The sequence below is a fragment of the Ctenocephalides felis genome, unplaced genomic scaffold, assembly GCF_003426905.1.
Source record: "Ctenocephalides felis isolate EL2017-DRISC unplaced genomic scaffold, ASM342690v1 CF-g0.4_SCAFFOLD_03570, whole genome shotgun sequence".
Taxonomy (NCBI): Eukaryota; Metazoa; Arthropoda; class Insecta; order Siphonaptera; family Pulicidae; genus Ctenocephalides; species Ctenocephalides felis.
In genome coordinates, this window is record NW_020539724.1 from 5,015,613 (window position 1) to 5,040,056 (window position 24,444).

The 24,444-nt window shown below is 28.0% G+C and overlaps 1 protein-coding gene across 1 annotated transcript in view; it reads right to left on the reverse strand.

The window, feature by feature from the left end:
* Window positions 1-3,335: 3,335 nt before the first annotated feature.
* The window catches only part of LOC113382986 (CDC42 small effector protein homolog), a 38,620-nt gene continuing 17,511 nt past the window's right edge, over window positions 3,336-24,444 (reverse strand). The window contains exons 3-4 of the mRNA XM_026621246.1: window positions 6,372-6,649; window positions 3,336-3,748 (exon numbers count right to left, since the gene is read on the reverse strand). Of these exons, the coding sequence (XP_026477031.1) occupies window positions 3,740-3,748; window positions 6,372-6,644 (282 nt within the window). The 5' untranslated portion in view covers window positions 6,645-6,649 and the 3' untranslated portion in view covers window positions 3,336-3,739. The remainder of the gene's footprint in view (window positions 3,749-6,371; window positions 6,650-24,444) is intronic.

The following is a 24,444-nucleotide window of genomic DNA, read 5'->3' on the forward strand; positions in this document are numbered from 1 at the left end:
AACGGATTTTTTAACGGATAAACATATTAAAATTAGTGTCCATTATTAATATATAAATATTGAATCATGCATTTAATATTTTTAAATTAGGAAGCGGTAATTTCAAATTTTGACAGCTACCCTAATATTGCAAAAGGATAGGATTTTTGAATAGATTAATTTAAAAACTTAAATTAATTTAAGAATTATTAATAAACGATTTTTGAATAAATTAATGAGTATCATATAAAATAAAATGGATATATCTTTATGTAAATGGATCTTATGTATGATTAAGTAAATAAAATTAATTATAGAGCTATTAATTATTATTTGCCAAAACCAACCTGAAAAATTCTATAAATACACATCCATGTTTAACAAAAATCAAATTAAATTACCTAAATATTTATTTATATAATTACAAAATATTACAAATATACTCATATGTAATTAGCAAAATCACAATGTTTTAAATATATATTATTTAATGATAATAAAGGTATATATAATAATAATCCATATATAAAATACATAATAATTATATACATTTATATATCCAATTTCCATACAAACTATTGCCATGGAAAAACAATATATAAATCCGGGGATAGTAGTATATATGTATATATATATATATATATATATATATATATATATATATATATAAACCTTGAACTATCTATATAATCTGTTTCCAAACAGTTCATTAAAAACTCTATAAATTTTTTTACAAGAAATACTGGACTTCAATTGATAAAGTTAATATAAAGAACATCATATATAACTAAAAGCAGTCCTAACAATGTCATATCACTGCTTCCAAAGGTACAAGAACAACTCGCTTTTCACATTATTATAATATTCATGCTCAGATATTTTATCTTCCTTATTCGTCCTTCGTAGCATCTGATAGATGTCACCAAATTGTTTTAAATTGATTTTATTAAAGGTGTTTGTATAAACAAACATAGTGTGCAGGGGTCTGTGAGAAACTGCAATATATACAGTAAGTAGTATTCCAAATTGTGTGTCGGAGGCTGTCTATTGTAAGATTCAGAACTCAGGAATCAGGATTGTCTAGTGTTCGCAGAAAATCCAGATAGATACACCGCTCTACAGTCTCAGAATCACCTGTAATGGAACAAATTTAGCTTTAGTAATAAACAATAAAATGGAGTATCATTACCAACATTATTTCAATAATGAACTATATCATTAAATGAAACATATACAATATTGATGGCTATTATTCAAATATATAAAATAAAATATTTGAAATTTACCTGACAAAATGAGATGAGATCACATCTATGTAAGTTCAACATTGAGTAATTTATTGCCATAACATTCATCATATCTGAGTTCTATTTTGAGCATATATTCATTAATGTGCATTCATTATATCATTTCATATTTATTCATTAATTTGCCTTCATTTACTTAAAATATTTATTTGTAACATATTTCAATTGACACCTTCTTGTTCTTTGGCATTAAAGTGGTATTAATAAACATTATGAGTTCCGAGACATTCCTATAAATTACAATATATTTATAAAAGTTACATTAGTTCAGATCAATATATAATTTTCAATGAATAGTCAATAAATTACAACTCATAACAATTTTGCTTAAAAGTATTTGATGGTACAGGGAATTAATTTTTCATTTGAAAAAGATTGTAAGTATAAACCTGATTCGATAAAGAATTCATTTAAAACTATAGTTATAGTGAGCAATTCAATTGATTCACCAATATGTATGCTTGATATTTTCTTGGATTAACGTGCGCAAAATGTACTTTTGTACAAACTGGTCTTTGTTTAAATAAACTATATAAATTTCTTATTACTCTTGAACTCAAATGTACAATTTTATATAAAAATTTATAGAGTCTAGAACAAGGAAAAGCAACCTTTTTAACCCAGTATTAAAAATTAATAACTAATTCTGAATGGTGGTATATAAATAAAAGAGGCAGTTACACACAAATTACATTTATAATTTACACACTGCAACGGGTAAAATACTAACATTCTTTATTAACTTCCCGTAGGGTAAGTAATTTTTATTATGTTATGCTATGTTTAGCGAATTGAGAGAAATTTTCAATAACTCTGAAAAAAAAATTCAGTTTTCTCTCAAATACATAAAAACAATTTTTGAATAAAATTAAAATTGGAGCCTTGTGCTAGGGGATGTATAAATTTAGACAAGAACCATTGTTCTCTTGATTAATAATTTGATATTTGCTAATAATTAGAGGCAAAAAAAATTAAATCATTAGCAAAATAATTAGCTAAATTAAAAAAATATATAGAAAGTATATTATAAGTTATTAAAATTGTATTTTATCTAAAGGTGTATATATATATATATATATACCTATATATATATATATATTTATATATATATATATACAGATATTTCTCTAAAATCATGACAACTCTTAATTATTTACTAGTTAATAACGGGATATAGAATGAATTATAAAAAATGCTTTCGCTTTTTGTCGAAGTTTGCAGTTGTTATTTGCTGAATAATAACTGACTAGAAAAGGTATTTGTACATTCAAAATCAACATTTAAAAAAGTGAAGAACTTAAAATTAGCAAAACAAAACTATTTGTTATAGATAGTTTATATATATTAATTAATTATTTTTATTATATTTATAAAAATATATATTACAAGATAAGCTTTATTTTAGAAATACAAAATGTATGAGACTTTATATTATGACAAATATTTTTAATCAAACTAATGTTCAATCTATCGTTTCAGATGAGGAAAAAATAAAATTATGATTAATATTATAACATTAATTACTGAAAATTCATTGAATATTAAGTCCCATGTAAGGCATACAGATTACTAAATTTATTTACATTTTGCTTGTATGTTGCCCATTATATGACTGAAATGCTTACATTGAATTAGTTGATTTTATTTATTTGCTTATTTCTAACACAAATAAATTCAAAATAAAACATGCATATCAGAACACAGCCAGAAAATATTTCTATTAAAATAACAAAAAGTAAAAAATAAATAACATTAAAATAAATTAAAAATAGTATAGCATGTGGATAAAAAATAACGACCACACTATAAAGAAAATATTTTAAAGGATAAATAAAGAAAGCTAAGACACATCTTTGCAGTCATTTTGAGTAGAAAAAATGCTAAGAATATTACTGAATAATAAATAATGTTCTTGAATATATTGCAAAATTTAGCTTAAACTATTATTAATCTCACAAAGTAACGTTCATCCATCTCGGGCATATATTTGAGGCACAGGAGTTTCTAAACATAATATTGTTAATTACAATTACAAATATTCTAAAAAAAATATTTTTTTCGCATTGCAATATTTATTCATGTGATGTATTTGCAGATATAGAACTCAAATATACCTTACAAAATTCTCATTCACTCAATCACACAATTAAATGTAACATCAATATATACACTTAGTTTTAAATATGCTAACCAAATTCTGCATAAAACTATTACACTTATTAATCCTCCTTAACTAAACTCTTAATAATAATAATATTAAACAATACGTTAGGATTGATAAAATCAACAATATGACAATAACATACTCCTCTTCCTTGTAATACTGTTCTTAAGACACTATTCACAACACAAATAAATAGTATTCATCTTTTTTACAAATTGACGTCGCTTTTCTATCATTCAACAAATTAAATATAACAAATGCTGCCCAGAAGGATTCACGCAAACGGCGGCTAACAGGCCTGAACAAAAAAAAAATTATTAATTATGATAATAAATATTTGAAGACATGATATTAAAATTGCAACAGACCATAAAAAATCTAAATGATTGATTTGATCAAAAATGATTGATCAAAATTAATAAAAAAAATGTCTATTGTAGTAGCATACGTTTCCAGTCTTGATTCAACTCATCTTCATACAAATAATCAAAACAAATAACACAGAAATGAGAGCACTAATTAACAGAACACATGATTATATACCAATATTATATATAAATTTTGTTTAAATTTAAATTAAAATAAAGTAAATATAATAAATGAAATGATTTTTAAAGTAAGGTGACCATACTTTTCAAAGTCAAAGCCCGGAACGGGTAGGCGCATTGTCCTCAATATCTAAAATATGATTGAAAATCAGTTTATTTTCATTAAATATAATATATTTTTAATCAGAAAAACTGACTTTTAGTAGGACTTCATTATTCTGTTATTAGCTATATTACATCATATATTTTTTTTCATAATTAACTTAAGTAAAAATTAGCACTTGTTCAAAGAGTTCGTTTTCATAATTTTTGGTAATTTTTGTAAAATTGAGAATGAAATTAATGTGAAGGGCTATTTTAATCGGCTTTTGAAAATTTGCATTTTCTCATTCATAACGAATTGTAAAATTCAATTATTATAAATATTCAATTTATGCCTCTACTTTTTGGAAACCCGAGACAATCCGGGACATAACATCTAAATCCGGAACAAATATTGTTTTCAGAATAATCCGGGACAAAAAGTGAAAATCCGGGACTGTCCCCGGAGTTAGATTCAATGTTAGTACAATAAAGACATTTTTCTTTGATTTATATTTAAATATAACTGCATTTGTAGGATGTAGTAAATGTAAATGTAGATGCAAATATAGTTGTAGATGTAAAATTATAAATGTTATATAATGCATATATATATAATATTGTTTGCATATATATATATATATATATATATATATATATATATGTATATGCAAACAATATTATATTATAATAGTTTAATGATATTCCCAGAATAGGTGTATACAATTTGTATCTTTATGTAAAAATCAATGTATGTATTTAAGTCAAACAAAGCAAATTTTAAAATAACAAAAAAATGTAAAAGCAGATTAATATGTAAAAATGTAAATGTAGGCATAGTAGGTAAAATGTAAATGAAAAGCTAAAAAATAAAAATGTGTTTGTGAAGATGTAAATTTGCAAATGTAGGTGTATAGATTTATGTATATATATATATATATATATATATATATATATATATATATATATATATATATATATATATTAGAGATGGGTAACTCACTCCGGAGTTATCACTCCGATACAACTCCTCCCTCGGAGTGAATCCGAGTAGAGTTGTCTCAAAGGGTTTGTCATATTCGACATCCCTAAACTGATACTAAATCTGTTAACATGTGCAGATATTTGCTTGAGATTTTTTACTAATACAAAGATTTGGGTCGAAAAAGTGGTCTTTTTCTCGTCTCACAGCTAGTTTTAGAACTTTCCAGGTATATAATATTTCAAAATAATGCTATTTGTATTCTATATTCTGTATACGATAATGTTTGTCCGTAAATGAGCTTTTTCAATGGTATACAAACCAGGTAAAAAATATTTAGTATTATTTTATAACTTTTACACAATTATGATTTTATAATTGTGTAAAAGTAATAGTATGCTAATCAAAATACCCGATGTATAATTAATTCTCGAAAATGAAATAATAAAAGAATGTGAGGTATTATTATTTTGTGAAAAATATTATACACAAAGATTTGTTCTTATTTCATATATAAGGTTCACTGCATTATTTTCATATAAAAGTAAACGTATTCAAAGAATTCTATATTTTCTCTTCAAAAATAATTACAAAATTCATTTTGATTCCTAAGTTTTTTGTCAATTTGAGATTTGTATGAAACGAAACGCATAAAATAGTAATTATTATAATAAAATGAACAAAAATGTTTGAACTATTTGTAAACTATTTCCAAAGTCTTAATAAATCCTTAGGTATGTTAACAGCACACTAGAGAACACATTTGTGCCAAGTATTATGCTTCAAAGTTGTCGGAGTTGTGGAGTTGTTAAGCGGATATAACTCCTCCCTGAAGCAAAGGTTCGGATCCGGATATGATAAGCCCATCTCAAATATATATATATATATATATATATATATATATATATATATATATATATATATATATAGAAAAAGACCACTTCTTTCAACTCAAATTTTTGTATTAGTAAAAAATCTCAAGCAAATATCTGTACATGTTAACAGATTTAGTACCAGTTTAGGGAAGTCGGATATGACGAATCCTGTAAGACAACTCCACTCGGATTTACTCCGAGGGAGGAGTTGTATCGGAGTGATAACTCCGAAGTGAGTTACCCATCCCTACTACGTATGTATTTGTTATTCTTAATAAATACACAACATTATTCTTTACACATTCGATTATCCGGATTTTCGATTATTCGAATGCCTATCGACAACAATTAGTCCGGTTAATCAAGGCTCTACTGTAGTATAAATATAAATATATATTAATGATTTGTACAATCAATCAATATCCTCTTCCTCACCTTGAGTCCGAAGGAAGCCGCCCCATATCCCCCCTTTCCTTGCATTTGATTCTGCACAGCCGTCAAATGGGCTCCGTTGAGTAATTCAGAGCCGGAACCAATGTGCCCCGTGTGCTGGAAATTCGTCGGTGGCCCGATAGCAGCGCGGTCGATGCGCCGCCGGTGCTGGGCCGCCTTGTGACGAGCGACCGCCGGTGGAGAACTCGAAGCCGCCGGATTTACGCAGCAAGTGAACCATTGCAGCCAAAGATCACCGGACGCCGTAGTTGCCATTTTAACTAAAAATTTAGTAAAGTTAGTAAATTGATAAATAGAGGCCAACACGTAAAAAAATATTTGATTCGACATTTAGGATAATGAAATCAGATGTAATTGGCATTTTTCAAAGGGTTTAAGGGGCACAACTAGTGTAACCGCCTAAAAAAAGGTGATTTTTGGGAATTTATATTAAAAAAACTACTTAACCAATCATTTCAAAATTTTAGGAATATATTTATACATGTTTTAAGAATACATAGTAAAATTTTTGAAAAAAAAAATTAAATATTTTTTAAGTTATCGTCGATCTCCAACGGTGCGACAAAAAAAGGCCCTTCACTGCTGCAGTGATTCCGTCCTTCTACGTGGATGAAATTAAAAAAAAAATCTCGTTAAACTAGATAATATTGTCTGTAAAATGAACTACGATAAAGAAAAAAAATCAAAAATTGACAAAATGACGGCGTTTTTTTTAAAAAAAAGTCGAATTTTACCCAAAATTTTGGTCGTTTTTGGACTGCCAAAATTCGATTTTTGATCCGATCAAAAAATCGATAGTTCATTTTACGGAGAACTATATATAGAACATGTAAAAAAAAATTGATAGTGATCGGATCATTTGTTTTTGAGTAATCGCTGCAGCAAATTCGAAAAATGCTGTTTCGAGAAAAACGCGTTTATACTATATAAATACTCTACTATAACTATATACTATATAAATACTCTTTAAATGGCTGCGACTCAAAAACTATTTAAGATATCAATTTGAAATTTGATTTTTTGAAAATTTCACACTAGTTGTGCCCCTTAAAAAGGCGATTTCATTGCAAAAATGTCTTCCAAAACTAGCCAAGAATATAACTCTAAAATTTCAGAAATAAATTCATATTTTTGGAATTACAGAAGAAATACTTGAACGATCCCAAATGACTTGAAATCCCAAAAACACATAAAATAAGCAAGTCAAATTTTTAAGCATTTCAAGCAATAGTATTCTATTCCCATCACCAAAACCTCCAATCGTATTGGCAGGATGTAATTGTAATTAACATTAACGATTGAATATATTATTTATAACAGTAATATGTTGGTATTTAAAATTACAATTAATATTCAGAGCGGTTCAAAAAACAATTTATATGCACCCAGAGCCTTTAATTTTATGTACGACGTAAATTTTATTATTGGACTATAATAAAAGAAGGTAATAACTATTACTAAATTATTAACTAGTTTTTAGAATTAGTAATTTATTAGATTTTTAGTATCAAATTACGTTTTAATTTAAAATATAATTTGTTTATATTTAGGTATTTAATTTTTAGATTTACTTCATCCATTTATCATGTTCTTTGTTTTAGAATGTTATTATTTTGACAGTGCTCCTTATCTTGGCTTGTCACATTTTGTGATTGATTTGTTTACTACAACTATTTGATATATTGTCTTATATTATTATTGAGCGGTGAATATAATTAAAAGAGATTACTAACAAAAATATACCAAATTAAACAATAACGACCCATTTTGGTGTATTAATACAGAACTAGGACTAATATGGTACAAATGAAATGCATCATGGTACAATAATCATGGTAAATATCGAATAAAAAGGTTTTGGATTTGAGAGAAAATTTGGAAACTCCAGCAAAATATTATATTCATAATTGTATTTCGAAATATTAATTGTAACTCAAAATAGTGTAATATTATAAAATATTACTATCATTTGCGCTGGTCTACCAGACTTCTAAAAACATTTGTATAGGTTTGTTATATGTTAACCATATGGAACTCTGCACTCGCAATGAATATGAAAATATTAATATTCAAATTATTCAGCAAAAATGCTTTTCACTCCATGTATTATTCCATTGCCTTTACAATACGATTATATAATTAAGCATAGTTAATTATGAATAGTTTTATAAAAAATCTATTTATAAAAACTACTTTAAATTATGTCCCCGGCGGTGTAGCGTAACAAATGAAAGTGTTCTAAATTAAATAATTACTAAAACAGAATAACAATTTGCTACTTGTATGCTTTTTATTGCTTGAACTATAAAAACTTATGTAAATTCATTGTCAATTTTGCATAACTAATGCGATAAAGTAATAAAAAACATCAAAAGGTACATAATTAGAAGATTTAATTATAATGAATTTAGATGATATAATATATCACTTATTTACAACTCATTATAATTGCGAAATCTGATAAAATATAAGTCAGAGAAAGCTTATACCTTAAATGCTTAAAGATATTTATGTAAGAAGAATTAATTTATTCGTGTAAAATTGAGAAATGAAGGAAAAAATATAAATCGAAGTAATAAATACTTTTTGAAATTTAGAATGCACATAAAGCAACAAATTACAAGTTTGTATTATTTTGAATACCATGTGTAGTTGAGTGAAACAACCTTCAGCAAAACGTATCTGTTTTGCTTAAATAAATTTTTTCAGAATGAAGGACTGTTGAGTTTCAATATATTTTCATATTTTCATTTTTTTAATGATCGATATATATTGATATTTTTATTTGTTAAATCTTTTAGTAATAATGTAGAAGTGTGGTTCTGTAGCTTCCAAATAAATTTTTCAAATTTACAGTATAAGTTGCACGGATTATAACATGAAAACCATAGTACTTTTATAACCATTTTCTCATAATTTCATTTCTACTTATTACTTGATTTCAAATATATATGTAAACGAGAATACTTGTTATTACAAAATGTATCTTGTCTATATTCCTTCCTACACAAGTTAATATTTAAGAGCTTTATTTTGTTCAAGTGCACACCTTCCGCTTTCGATCTAATGATCACTTCATATAAATACATTAATCAAATATTAAAAAAAAAACTAGAAATTGCATAACAAACTGGCATTAAATTATCCTCAAGCGTAGGCAATGATAAAAAATCAACAAAAATGTATCTCCTGGCCTATGAGGTATTACGAAAGTAGTTTCTTCATTGTTAAGATTTTTTGCGATTGAACTACACGCGAAAACGAAATTATTGTAACATAATAACCATTCGATAAAAAATAGTAAAAGTGAACCATTGTTTTAAATAACTGATCATTCTGTGTACGATGAACTATCGAAATGTGAAAGAGAAAACTACTAGACGAAAAAAATGATTTATCAATTGATACTTTTTTAAATGTAGTTCTGTGGGTAGCAAGTGTAAAATAATTTGACTTATTTTCAAATAAATTTTTGAAAATATATATATTTGTGTACCTATTATAGGCCGGGCGTTACATCCATAAAAATCGTATGAATTGTTTATAAGTTTATTTTATAATTTAAGTTTCCACATTCTGATCACGTATCAGCCTGTTCTTCCAAGTATTCCCAAAGTGATATTTTGCAATTAAAGTGCAAAACGGAAAATCAGTCTGCAATCGTAATAAACCAAATCGAAACCTACAAATTCCCACAGGATGCTTTGAATTAATCGCATATAATCGAGCGAAAGTGATTTAACGCCCGTCAGCTGTAACAGATCAGAGAAATGAATTAAAAAAGGCCGATAAAAAACGCCACGGGCATTCGTGCACATATATGTAGAAAGTGTCTGCTTATAACGGGACATGCATAAAACTTGACACCAACACTGATTCTTTTGTTTTTGTCGTTTATTTGAAGAAGTCTAAACGCTCAGATGAAACATTTCCTTGTGCCTAATTAGTGGTGAAAGATTTGTAACGATAGTTCTGTCAACGCCGGATTAGATATTGATTTATGTAATACATGAGTCTTGAAAGATACGGGTGACACATACAGATAACCGCTCAAACACACAAATTATATTACATTATTTTATATTATATATGCATGCCTCCATCAACACGGTAATAATTCAAAAAGCAACTTAAAACCATGATAACCGAACACGTTCACAATTCAAAACACAAAATTATTTTTTCAACCCAAAAACCCTTCATTTCGAACAGGATCTGTTTAGACCAGTGATTCCAAAAGTGGTCCACATGAACACTCAAGGGTCAACATTCAGGAGATCCACGTCAGCGAAAAAAATTCGAAGTCCACGAAATAGAAATGACTTACGAGATGGAAGTGAGTGAAAAATCTAGATGTGGATGCTAATATTTTTGACATTTGACAATTTTACTAGGATTACAAATAATAGATAACAAACATTGTTATTCTAGAATTCTAGAGCAATCGAATATGTGCCATGGACTCTGCTTTTAACAAAGCTACAAAATACAGATATTAACCATAAAAACCCCGTTACGTTAATATATGTATGCATTAATAATTTTTATGTCCATTATGCAGCAGTTTTCCTATTTTGTTTTAGCGTAGGAGGTCGTTCAAATGCATCTATTTATGATATCAATGATAAATCGCCCATAAGGACAGAAGATATATCACACCGCGCCCATGATATATATAGGCCATATATTCCACCTAATATGTACTTCTATACAAGTTAATATCAATTAAGGTCAAATTTTCACAAGCATCAAATAAATCAAGATCTCTAGGCTAGAGTTAATTCTAACGGCAGTTTAAGAAATTACACCAGCTGATCGATAGTTAGGTAAGATTTTCTTTTTATTCGTTAATAAATCTGCGCAAATTAGAAAGAAGATTAGAAATATATACTAAACAGTAAATATTTCATTAAACATGTAGATAAATTTGTGATAGCCAAATTACAGACCACGTACCAGCAATTAATATAAAATAAACATTATATCCAATAATTGCATGAATGATATAACCACAAAATTAGTATTGTTTTTGCTGACTCGTGAAATGTTATTAACAATCGTATCACGAAAACGTGAATCATGCAAATAATTTCATGATTCACTGCGAGCATATGGAAACTTTGACTTCATCTTGCTGACAAAAACACTTTAAAGCCAAATGAAATACAATAAGACGTTAGTGGTCAGAGTCTGGTGCCAATTTTTGTTTTAAATTCCAACCCAATTAGTAACATTCATATAATGTAAGCATAATTTAAGTAAAAAAAATTGTATATTGTACGAAATATCTTAGCTTGTAATTTAAAATATAATTTTTTTTAATATTTCCCATCTAAATCTAAGCATTACCAATGATATTAAATTATCCTTATCTTATTTCGACTACATGCCTATTTCTATATACATAAACTTTCCATCAATATAATTCGAATGCATTTTATAACAGTACATTTATTTCCAAGCTCGACAATGCAAGTTATTTCTTACCATAACAAAATTGTCTAAGAGATTAAATTTTGCTTTGTTAATATACAATTTGTTATTGCATTACATATAAATATTTAATTCATCGAAGATAAATTTGAATTCCTAAAATCATTTAGTAGTAATATAATTTAGAATATTTTAAATTATTGTGTTAAAATATAAAATTCTCAGAAGAAATAATAAACCGAGAATATAGAGAGTGATACACAATAATTTTGAATCTTTTGTAAAACGAAATAAATGATAAAAAAGTAAATGATAAATAAAAAGTATAGAAGATATAGACTATAAGAATCTTAAAAAAAAAATAGATGTAAAGAAATTTAAAACAGTTCTATTCGAAAAAAAACATCAACCATTCTATAAAGTTTTTAAGTCTAAAAAATTACTAATACCGTTGGAATAATTTATTTGAATGCCATTAATATAAGCAGCTTTTAAATAACTGGTAATAAAACTAATAATAATTTTAATTGCATTTCAAAGGATGAAATGGTTTTGTAATTTATGGTAATCTTTGCATAAAGGGATTAATGATATAAAAATCACGTAAAAGTTTATGGTTAAATATTATACATAAACCGCATGTAAAAGTAATAATTTTAATTTACTCTCTGAAGTGTACTACTCTATCTACTTCATTATTTTATATATTTAAAGACTACTAAATTGAAAAAAATGGACAAATATACTATTGCATGGGAAACAAACTTTTTGGTTAAATTATAGCTAGCATTTTCACAGTTTTTAGTACCAAGATAAAAGAATAAGATAGCATTGCCATAACAACGCTATGTTATCGCAAAACTACTCTGAGGCCCCTTACTCTGAATTGTAATAGGAAAATCAACTTCTGTTTATGTATAAGATTTATGTATGTATGCATCATTTATATATTTTAATGTACATACACTAAACACTTCATTTTTCACTAATGTTTAAATAGCAAGATTAGGCCGACTTTGTATGGAAGGCTGCCCATATGCCTTTAGCAACTAAGAAGAAACTCAGCCGATAAATCAGCAACGTCCAATTATTAACTAACTTTTTGCAAATAAATCTGCCTTGCCAATCCCTGATTTATGCAAAATTCTGGCCAAGTTTATGCTTATTATTGTTTCGTCAGACCGTAACCACGTTTCCCAGTCAAATGAAGCCATTCTCACGCTAAGGAAGAAATTAAACATTGTGAATATAATTCAAACGTGCAATAACAACGAACAATGTGAATGATATAATACATAACAAAATATGCTGAGAGCTTATTGTTCTAATAAATAGACCACTGATTGTAATTGAGAGTGTATTTGTATTATAATATTAGCCACGGATTAAATACATATTATTCAAACGATAATTATGTTTGATAAATTTTTCTTTCAACCGTTCAAATATTTGTGGATTAAATTAATACATGAGAGCTATGGGATTTCAATCAGAGGTTCCAGGTTGGATATTGCTTTCGGACAGCCTAATGTGACTTTGATTTTCACTTGATAATATCCTTTATCCAAAATTGCTGCATCAACAAAAAATCATCAGTACTACAGAAATGCTAATAACAAATTTATCACTGAGAAATTTATAAAAAAAACAACGTCGTTAAGAAGTCAGCAAAACAACTCATTGGTCTAATAATAATTACCAAAAAAATAGAGTCACAAAAACGGACACCTAAGCAGTTATCAAAAAAATAAAAATTTGTATAAGAATAATTAGGATTTTTTTATCATATGAAGGTATAGTTTGTTGGTTATTTAATTGGTAATTTTCAAACTGCGCCATAATTTATTGCTAACAATGATAATAAAGACAAATTATTTACATATTCAATATCCAATTGTCACTGTTATGAATTCAAAAACAGTTTAGTAAAAATTATAAATAAACTACTGCGTATCATATCGCATCACAATACAATATGAGAATGTATACAAGATAATATTTACATTAATTTGTTTGTAATAAAATAATGAAAATATGGCATTCAAACGTAGCAAATAAAACTCGACATAAATTCCTGCGCATATTTGACAACCTAATATTGTGCAAAAAGTTAAAAAAGTCTCTTCACATTTTTATATATGAAAGAGTTATCAATTAAGTAATATATTATATAAAACAAGAGCATTTAGAAATCCAACATACTTCCAGAAGTATCATCACATCAATAGCAACCGAGCATAATATTTTAATTTTTAAATAAAACAAAGTACCTACTATAAACCGATATAATATATTTATCTAAATACAGGCTAGGTCTGAATATAAGAAAAATTCTAAAATCTTGATCTATTATTTAAACACGTAGAACTAGTTCTTTGCAGAGCACTCGAGTTCACGGATAGAGCTTTCAGACTCAACGGCGCCTGATCAATTTTATAGGTAAATAATGCGTCTACTTTTATCTTCGCTCAACAATTGAGCCGAATGGCACATACAATGTCTAGAAACTTGAACTATATTTCATGTTTTCAAGTAAAAACAGCCCTGGAGTTGCGGCACCAAATTAAAATTCATCAGATCTTATTAAAAAAATATAATAATTTACATATGTATATAAAAGAGATATGCCAACCGTCAGATTGCCTTCTCAAAAACTACATTGTTAAGAAATATCATCAAAATATTGCAGATCATGAAACTTTCGAGTTATGATTGCTCTTTGAATATAAAAAAGTTATTTTTCAAATGAATGCAAAATCTATTCAGAATATCCAAAATATTTTTTATTAACTTCTGCTTTCATGCCTCTAGGTTTTTCTTCTCGCATATGCATTCTTCTTCGAGCCCTTCTACTTTCAGTCCTTCTACTTTCAAGTCCTTCTTCTTTCAGTCCTTCTTCTCTCAGTCCTTCTTCTCTCAGTCCTTCTTCTTTCTGTCCTTCTTCTTTCTGTCCTTCTTCTTTCAGCCCTTCTTCTTTCAGTCCCTCTTCTTTCAGTCCCTCTTCTTTCAGTCCTTCTTCTTTCAGTCCTTCTTCTTTCAGTTTTTTTTTCAATCCTCCTACTTTTTCGGCACTCTTTTTGCAGAATGGACTCGATCAAGTTTCTTTTCCTGTTACCGAACGTGCCCAGTAAAGTTTTTTCCTTGGCCCTCAATATCTAATATCTAATGTCTAAGAAAAAGTATAAAGAAGTTGAATTGAACCACCTTCCACGACCAATTTCTTATCCCAGACAAAATGCGTATCAGAAAGCAATTGGCCAATAAATCAAAAGGCAACAAAAGAATTCAATCAGTCACGAAAACGCGTGTGCTAGCGGCTCATGGATTTATATTGGCATTGATAGGAACCTCACTCATCATTGACAGTAATAATGTGCGTTCGTGTCGATCATAATAACAGATTGTAGTGAGTAGTTAGTTGAATGTATGGATGGATCAGAGGTCGACCCTAGATTTGATCTCGGTTCAATAGACACGCCAAAAATACCGAACAATGAAGAACGATCTCATATATGAGAGGCGTCTATTGTTCGAATCCGTTATACAAGATTTTTCAATGCAACGAACTCGAGGTTATATCAAAGTGCGAGCGAACGAGTTCGTGCATTTCACAAAGGTGTAGATGATTGCTTTTTTACATTACGTGATCTTGATGTAATTCAATTATTACAATTAAATTCAAATTTGAAAATCTGTCAAGTTCACAACGGTTTAGGAAAAAAAATAATATCAAAGAATGACTAGGGACTCCCACGTAGATTTAAGTTGGAGCTGGGGGCTTTCAATCAGCCTAATGTTGCCAGTAGGGGCATATCGGTTTTCACTTGAAAATATAAATGACAGCATGTTTCCAAAAATTATCTATTAAAAATCTTATAGTTCTATTACTCTGCTATACCACTCTTTTTAAAATAATTAATGAGTACAACTTAAAAATGTATCTCTATAAAGGTCAAACTAGTACAAAAAATACTAAAGCTTTTATATGATTACTTTTGCTAAATGTTACTCAATTCTGCAATGTACTTGAAACTATTATTTGATATCAATCTTCCATAATAAATAGTAACATGAAATATAAATTAGCACGTTAGTTTATATTGTTCTTAAAGCATGCATTTATTTCGACCTCGGCAATAAAAGGTGAAAGGTAAATCTTAAAATGGCTTTTGTTACAGATTTGAAAGTTCAACTTAATAAAATATCATGGCCCAAACTGGCTCAATATTACGAAAACAGATTCAGGAATTATTTAAATTTTGTTAGGACCTATGCTTCATTTGATATTTATTCAACTGTAAAAGTATTTCTTGAGAACATCCTGAGCAAAATGTGTTCCACAAAATAAAAAAATTGATCTCGTTTAAGTGAACAAGGTACATAGAAATCACGAAAATGTAAATTAATAATTGTATTTCAAAAATTTTGCTAACCCAAAATGTAGAAAACTTATTTTGTTGATTAATAATTGAATAAAAAATGAATATAAATCTATAAGATATATATTTTTTAGAAAATTACTCTTATAATTGGAATTCATGTTTTTTAAGCGAATTTTTAACATGCATCTACTGACAGTGTGTATTTTTTACGTTTTATTTCGCAAACACACTCAGGAATATAATTTATTTCAGACATTATATATCATAATTAATTCTAAATCGCCAAGTAAATATTTACCATTAAATTTGAACTCAGTAAACAAAATCAGTACATAATTTCAAGTTATTTTCGTATTTCTTGCACAAACATCTAGTTTAGTTCTTCAACTCAGCATGTTAATTTTGAAAATTAGCACAATTAATTACTTCACGAATTAATTTTGAAAGTCACGAGACTTTATATGTATACATATAATATACATAATGTAGACATTAGAGAATTTGATTTGAAAACAATCATAATTAACCTTGTAGGTCACAATTTTCGTCGTAGATTTCAATTTTTGTTAGACTTTCTTCTTCCATTTAATTTAAGGTTAAACATAGTAGATATTGGTGGATATCTCATATTTTCGTACTGAATGCGCATATTTAATACTGCATAAAATCAGAAAGTATGAGAAAGGTTCTTTTGATCAAATACAGAAATAAACAACCTTAAGAATGGATTCAAAAAAATGTTAAAAAACAGACATAATTACAAGAATATAAAGTATTTATGAGTTGGTAAACCTTGACATTGTATCTCATCATATGGAAAGATTTTTTCCAGGTGAAACATTGAAACATTTTAAAATTTTGTTCTACTTATTATATTTTTAAGTGTTATTAAATAGAATATATAATGTTTAGATTATTATATTGCTGTGCTTAATTTTTTCACAAATTAAAGCTTTCCCACGCCTGTGCTAGATTTAAATATGAAGAAACCGTGATAAACTACAAGATTCTATTTTAATCTTTACATCGCATTTTGATTGCAATCATTTCCTTACTCTGTGAACAAAATAATTTCAACAACTTGGATACGTTCTACATACTAATGAAATTGCTTTGTTCTACAAGTGACCTTTGGAAACGACAAAAATTCGACATTGACCGTAAGAAAATAATTGCAACAGACTGGGAAGTGATGTATAATTGATAAAAAAACTACTCAGAAGATCGACTAAAAAATACAAGATTTAATTATTAAATTCAGAAAATAGTTCTACGACAAAAAGGGTATCAAATAACACACGATGATTTACAAGTGGCATAAGGCCAACCTGACAACTTATTCATTATATTTGCAAATTTATTATTTTTTTGCATTTGGCTAAACTTCGCTGAAAATGCAAATAGTCAGATAAAAATAATTAAATAATGATGTGTGATTATATGCAGTTGCGCAGACTAGAATAAAAATTTAATTCTAATCTTTAAGAATAGCATATAATTATTCCCATAATTATTTTAATGCTAATTTTTCATTACAAAAAAAAAACAAAAATGTGAAAGATAGTATTTTTGTTCTGTATTATTCACAAGATATAAATGATCTAAATCGGATATTTTAGATCTTTTATCAAAACGTGAGAAATTCTCGAGAGGTCTTGTACATTTGAAGTTTTCTATTTAAATTTCTAAGATTTAGCTTTATATAGCTATTGACCTTTGTTTAAACGTACTTCTTCATTTGTTAAAGTATTATATACCTATAACGGTTTTTGAACAAACGACTGTTAATAATGCAGTACTGACGCCGATATACTATTTAGAAGACAAATTTGAACAAATTATAATAAAAACGTTAATTTTATACCTAAATGTACAAAAATGTATATAAACATTTACTATTCATCATCAGTGAATATAAAATTAATTCCGTATAAAATTATTATAAGGACTCGTTGAAGTTTTCTGAGCAAATTGTAACTACTTGAAGAAGAGATGTTTCTCTATCTCGTGAAAGCTAACAGTTAAACATTTCATACATGACCATTTAAATTAAAATGAGCGTTAGACAAGACCATAAAAGTTACAAATAAATTTAAGTGAATGAAATTATAGTTCAATTGAGTTGAGCCTACGATGACAAGAATTTTAACTCGATCAAAAATGCTCTCTTATCCCAAAAATAAAATTTGTGCATTACATTTCTTATAATATGATTCACTAAATTATTAGTGAGAGCTAAGGGATTTCAGTCAGAGATCAAAGTATGTACCTTCTTAGGATTTTAGTAATAATTTTATTCTAGTTGTTACGTCAGTTCCAAAGCATCCTACCTAGTCATGTGTTTTGCAAATCGATCTACTAGATTTCAAACATTATATACATATAATTGCGTAATGAAAAGTAAACAAACATCATATATTTATTTGCATTCCACAATGTGTGAGTAGTTTAAATTCGATCTACACACATGTTTCGCATGCGCGACGTGGGAACTCAAATTTATTGCATGTGCGATTTTAGCTCAAGAACTACTAATAATTAATTGTAATTACATAGAAATTTTATCATATTAGGACTTAATGATGATTATATAGTTATGTAGATATTAATTAATAAAGAAATAAGATAATAATCGCGTACAAAGTCATTACTGATACTAACCTAACTTATCAGTTACTAGTACTAGTTATAGGTACTGCTTTTCATTTCCCTTCCACCAATATAATGAAATTCAAAATATTGCAGCTCCATGTTTCGAAACTATTTTTTTCGCAATTTTTGTTCATTTAGGTTCACAATTTCTAATCGTGAAATTAATTAGTCTTATTTTCAAATTGGTCCCGATATAACTTTTCCTTCTTAAAATCATATTTTCCTTGATCTTAGGGATCCAAAAGAAATAACGGATCTCGATTTCGTCTCTGCTCTTCTAAGAAGAAATATACTAATTGCATTCAGTAGCAAAGTTATTGCCGGAACAATCGCAATAAATCAATATAGCCATAAGTAATGTTAGAAAGTGCAACACTAAATAATTTTATCGATTTGTGAATATTGGACGTGTTGAATACAAAACGAGTCTTAATATATTCAATACGAAGAAATTTAAGGTTTTCTACACGATATTTTCATGCAAAAGTTGTATCTGCATTGAGTTTTTAAATGAATTCGAGAAACAAGTGAAGGTAATAAAGTTGATTTATAGTCGAAATGTATTTTGGACATAATCCAGAATAGTAATTGAAGAGGAAAGTTGCAACGTGTATGGAAAACAAGACAATCCACGTTCATAAAAATCACAAATAAATAATTATTATATATATAAAAACTAAAAATGTGTCCTTAAGTCTGTTAGTAACTGCAAAAATTTACGCAGCTCTCAAATTTTCTTCTAAAGTAAAATCCATTATGCCATCAGGAATACCTAGTGTAATTTCAGTGCATTAAAATTTTCATACTTAAAAAATCTTTTATTATTTATAAGAGCTTTCCTCTCTTATATATGATTTTTATTACTCAGAATCTCTAGTACTAATGCTTTCTTTAAATTTATGTTTATCACTAGGAAATATATTTCCATCTGTATTTTCAAATGGGTATCAAGCCTTAACCTTCTTGTTGGAAAGCCAAGGCCATAATCATTAAGCCACGGACAAGCCTTTTTCAAATAAAATGCACAAAATTTATTGTGATAAAATATTCAATCGTTAATGATAAATTCATGATATGATATCACTACACTGAAAGTCCAGTTAGCTAAAATTGCATTTTCTTTATCAAACTTTTTCTTTATCAATTTACTTTTATAAAATTTATCACTTATTTATTTTTCGAACGATTTCATACGATATCTAAGCGTGAAGAATTTTTATTTATATTTAACTGTCTCTTCAAAAATTATGATGTTTGCTCAACAAACACACAACTTGTAAAAATAGAGTATCACATTACATAGTGATTCATTGGAAAATGTGTAACACTTACCTTAAAAAAATAAGGTTATATTATAATGAATATAGAAAATTATAGCACAAACAAGAAGATTTGAACTTGTTGTACAAAAATCTTAATACAAGAAATATTAATAAATAAGGGCTGCAAACAACTCTGCCTTTAAGGTCAACAACAGAAAGTATTCAATCAATATCTCACATTACTATAGTAACTAACAAATATGTTCTAACTGAATTGTTTAGAACAATTATCCACTTTGAATATTATATAATATATTATTAAAAATATTAATAAGATAGTCTGCAAACAAGTATGCCATATTAGAGGAACGGGGTGCCCTAATGAGGTAGTCAAAAACTTCACCAATAACTGAAATATTACTTAAGTAGTTACTTAATAAATTTGTTCCAACTGTATTGTTTATCACAATTACCCACTTATTACCAATTCATCACAGTAAGTACTTCTAATTAGCAAGGCTTTTCTAATATTTCCATAAAACAGTCGGCAGTTGATCATTACAAAAGCGGTACACAGAGTGTAACTGTGAAAAATAATTCTTTTAATTTGAGCCCGTTAATCTACACACCTCAACAGTTAGTTAAATGTGCTATTTCATTATTTAATCTTGTCCGCTTATTTTCTTACGACTTCAGAGCCATAACAACGGTGAATCACAATTTCAAAGTCATCGGATCGTGTTTGTTTAGTAAATGCTGTGAAATTAGTCATTCGGGAAAATAAAAAAAATAATAATTGTAATTATTATGGTATTCGAAGTGTTCCATCCAGTGTATAAACTTTGCCAAAAAATCTTTACCTAATATTGGTAAATCAGTTTTCCCTTGTTCCTATCCACTCGGGCATTTCAAAATTTGTATGTATTTTGTCCACGGAACTGCGGCGGCATCCGAGTGGAAAGGGTTAAACAAATTCATCACTTACAGATAGGATCAAATCAAAATAACCAACATTTTGCAAAGAATAAAATTCTGAAAAAGTTATTGGAGGCACCCAGGTATGTCCTAAATTGGCGGACCAAGACTCCAATATACATACAGTAATGGAAGAAATCAGAAGATTTGCATCCAAATACAAGACAAGACTGGAAAACTATCCAAATCAACTTGCCAAACCCTTGATTTCCACAAACAACCCCAGAAATATGAGAAATTACATTTTAACCGATATAATGGGGTAGCATTTTAGAACATAATCTTATACAGTCAACAAAATGACTCAATGCCTTTCCAAGCAGTTTGCAATTGCATGAAAAATAAATTAAGATATAGGATAAGTAATTGGTAAAATATTATTATTTACTACTTAACCGAACTTTTCCTGATTATCGAAAGATTGCCCTCGAGGTTGATTTACCTCACCAAGGGCATCTAATTTTTGATAAGTTTTATAGCTTAATCCGTAGGCTTCTAACGTTAAGATGAGATAAGCTAAAATTCACCTCATCCATGATAACCGACAGCCAAGAACAATCCCATTAGATAAAATCTGACTGATTATTTATAATCTTTTAACGAGTGAAATTATACGATCAAATTAAATGCCGCATTGACAAAAGAAATAAATGTTTAAGTGGACTATTAACAGATAAATTATAAAAATGTTAACGACTACACTAGACCGTAATTTCATTCTTTGTATAAGCAATCGGTCAATTGCTGAATTAATTGTTATTGCTCAACTGTAAACGCTTTTTGTGGATTATAAAAGTGTTAATGTCTATTTCATGCTTGATTGAGCGATTTTAGCTCAGTTTTTGTTATGCGATTGGGCATACATTTCAAAAGAGATCGATAGATTTTGATATATATATATATATATATATATAATAAAATTAAGAACACACCCTCGCTCGATAAAATAGCGGCTTGCGTGCTTAATAATTAGGACACGCTAAACTGATAAAAAAATCTATATACCTGTATACTAAAAAGCTCCAAAATGATAAGGGCGATGACTTCCAACTTTATCTATGAAGTATTAATATTCCCTTAATTACTTATTAATAAGTGAAGCCCAAACAAAAAAACTGCTGGAACTAAATTTTGATCCTTTACATTACTACCATTGTCATAATCCAGAAGTCTCAAAACAAAATTTAAAAACTGGTTAGTTCATAAATTCTTGAGCATTTATTGCTTATAATAATTGAGGAAATAAAACTAGTCACTCTAAAATATAAGAACAGAGTTGAAAACCATCTCACAAAAATTTGAAGCCTCACAGGAATGCCCACTCTCAAGAACACTGATAACATTTCTTAACAATTGCATATTCTAATACTAATTCAAATTATTTTTATTTTAAAAATGCTATTTATTATATGTACTTATTTTAGTTATAATTTATTTTAAAAAAAAATACTTCATATGACTGCACAATTTAATTTAATTTATCAAAATCGAAAAGGCTTACTATTGGGTAACCTTCCAGTACTTTACCTCTATAATTCACATGCATCCTCAAAATTACTGAATGGTTTATTAATAATGGTATTATTAATCAATGGTATAATAATCATAATAAATATCATTTTATAAGCAATAATAGCAATCTTATGAGTAATAATAACAAATTAAATGATAAATTATAAGAATTCATTACCTCGCCACAGCAAGAAACCTAAGATTAAAATCTCAAATCTACCATATCTATCAAGTCCATTAAACAATAAGTATCTGCAAGTTCTTTCAAATAAAACACAATGCCATATAAAAAAGACAAAATGACAAGGAATAAAATGAAATGTAAACGACTCGGCATTTGCACATGTGAAAATACACACACGAAGAGGGGACACGTGCATATGTGGCCAACTTTTCATACATGTTTCGTAGTTATTTATAGTTTTACAATCCGGCCTGACCAGACATATTAGAAAATCTCGGCATATTTCGCATCTTTCGAAGGATAATAGATACCTGATTCATATTAGTAAGAGCACAGAGCATGTAAACACAAAATTAAAATTTAATGACTAATCTCTGAATCTGCTTAAAAAAATCATTGCTTAAGAATAAAAATTGGAGGACGATTCTAAGGACAAATCAATCACAGACTGTGTTAACGCTAATTAATTTTATTATGAAATTTAAAATGGTCTAATATGGGCAACAAAATAAAATTGATTCAGTAATGTCAATCCTGGACTCGCTCCTAGGTAAGTGGCTAGAACCACTGAACCTGGATCAGAGGCCCCAGGTAAGTGGCTAGGATCACTTAATCTGGATCAGAGGTCCCTGATTCGTTCCATCTTCGAGCAGCAAGCGTTTTTCATTTGGAAATAAACATAGCAATTATGTTGCTAATTATAAGTGAAAAAAGCTCTGATTTCTAGAGATCAATGAAAAGACATTGTGATAATAAAAAGTCATCACATAGAGATGGGTCAGACAACTGTTTAGGTTACCATCTACAAAAAACAAACATAGTTTGTAAGAAGCTCATCACAACAGCTCATAAGACCCTTAAGTTCTCATCGCTTATCAAATATTAAAGAAAAGTCAATCCTAAATAATATAATTTAAATTTTTACACTTATTTATATTGTTCAGTACTGCAACGCCAAAAGCTAATAATCAAATGTAAATAAAAAAAAGAGTGTTATAGAGCAAGGTACAATTTTGTCACTTAATTGTGATTTTAAAAATGGAATAAAATAGAGTCCCAATAAATAATATTTTGGGAGTCATAAAATAAAAGCCCAAAGGATGGCTTCAATAACATTATTTTTTTAAAGATATCCCCTTGAGTTAATAATTCTAAATTTTACCAATTCCAAAACCATTACGCGACGTTCATTGCTATCACATGAAGGTAATTAAAAGCCCCAAAATGTTTACATTAGACAGGAGATTTCGTTTATTTTTAGCGTATTCGGTTTAAGTTATTTTTTCCTTGACAACGGGTGTGCGTGTTCGCATTTTAGTCATCCTTGGAGGGCCTAAAATAATACTGGATCTTTCAACGCCAAGTCGCTCCTTCAACCTATTAGATCGATTGTAAATGGATTTTATTTGTTTTACTGATTCCGTATCGATGATTGAGATGCATTAAGAAATGAATTTTTTATTTGAAGATTTTGGATATGGATACCAACATATCAAACAAATTCCAGCAAACTGTAATAGTAGAGCTGAGAAATCCATTTGTAAGCAAAAGCAGTGAACATTGTATCTGGTACTGATATATTTTGTAATTAATTTTGTGATTACAGAAAAGTAACCCTTAGAAGATATTACAGAGCAGAGATAAAATGTTTAGTA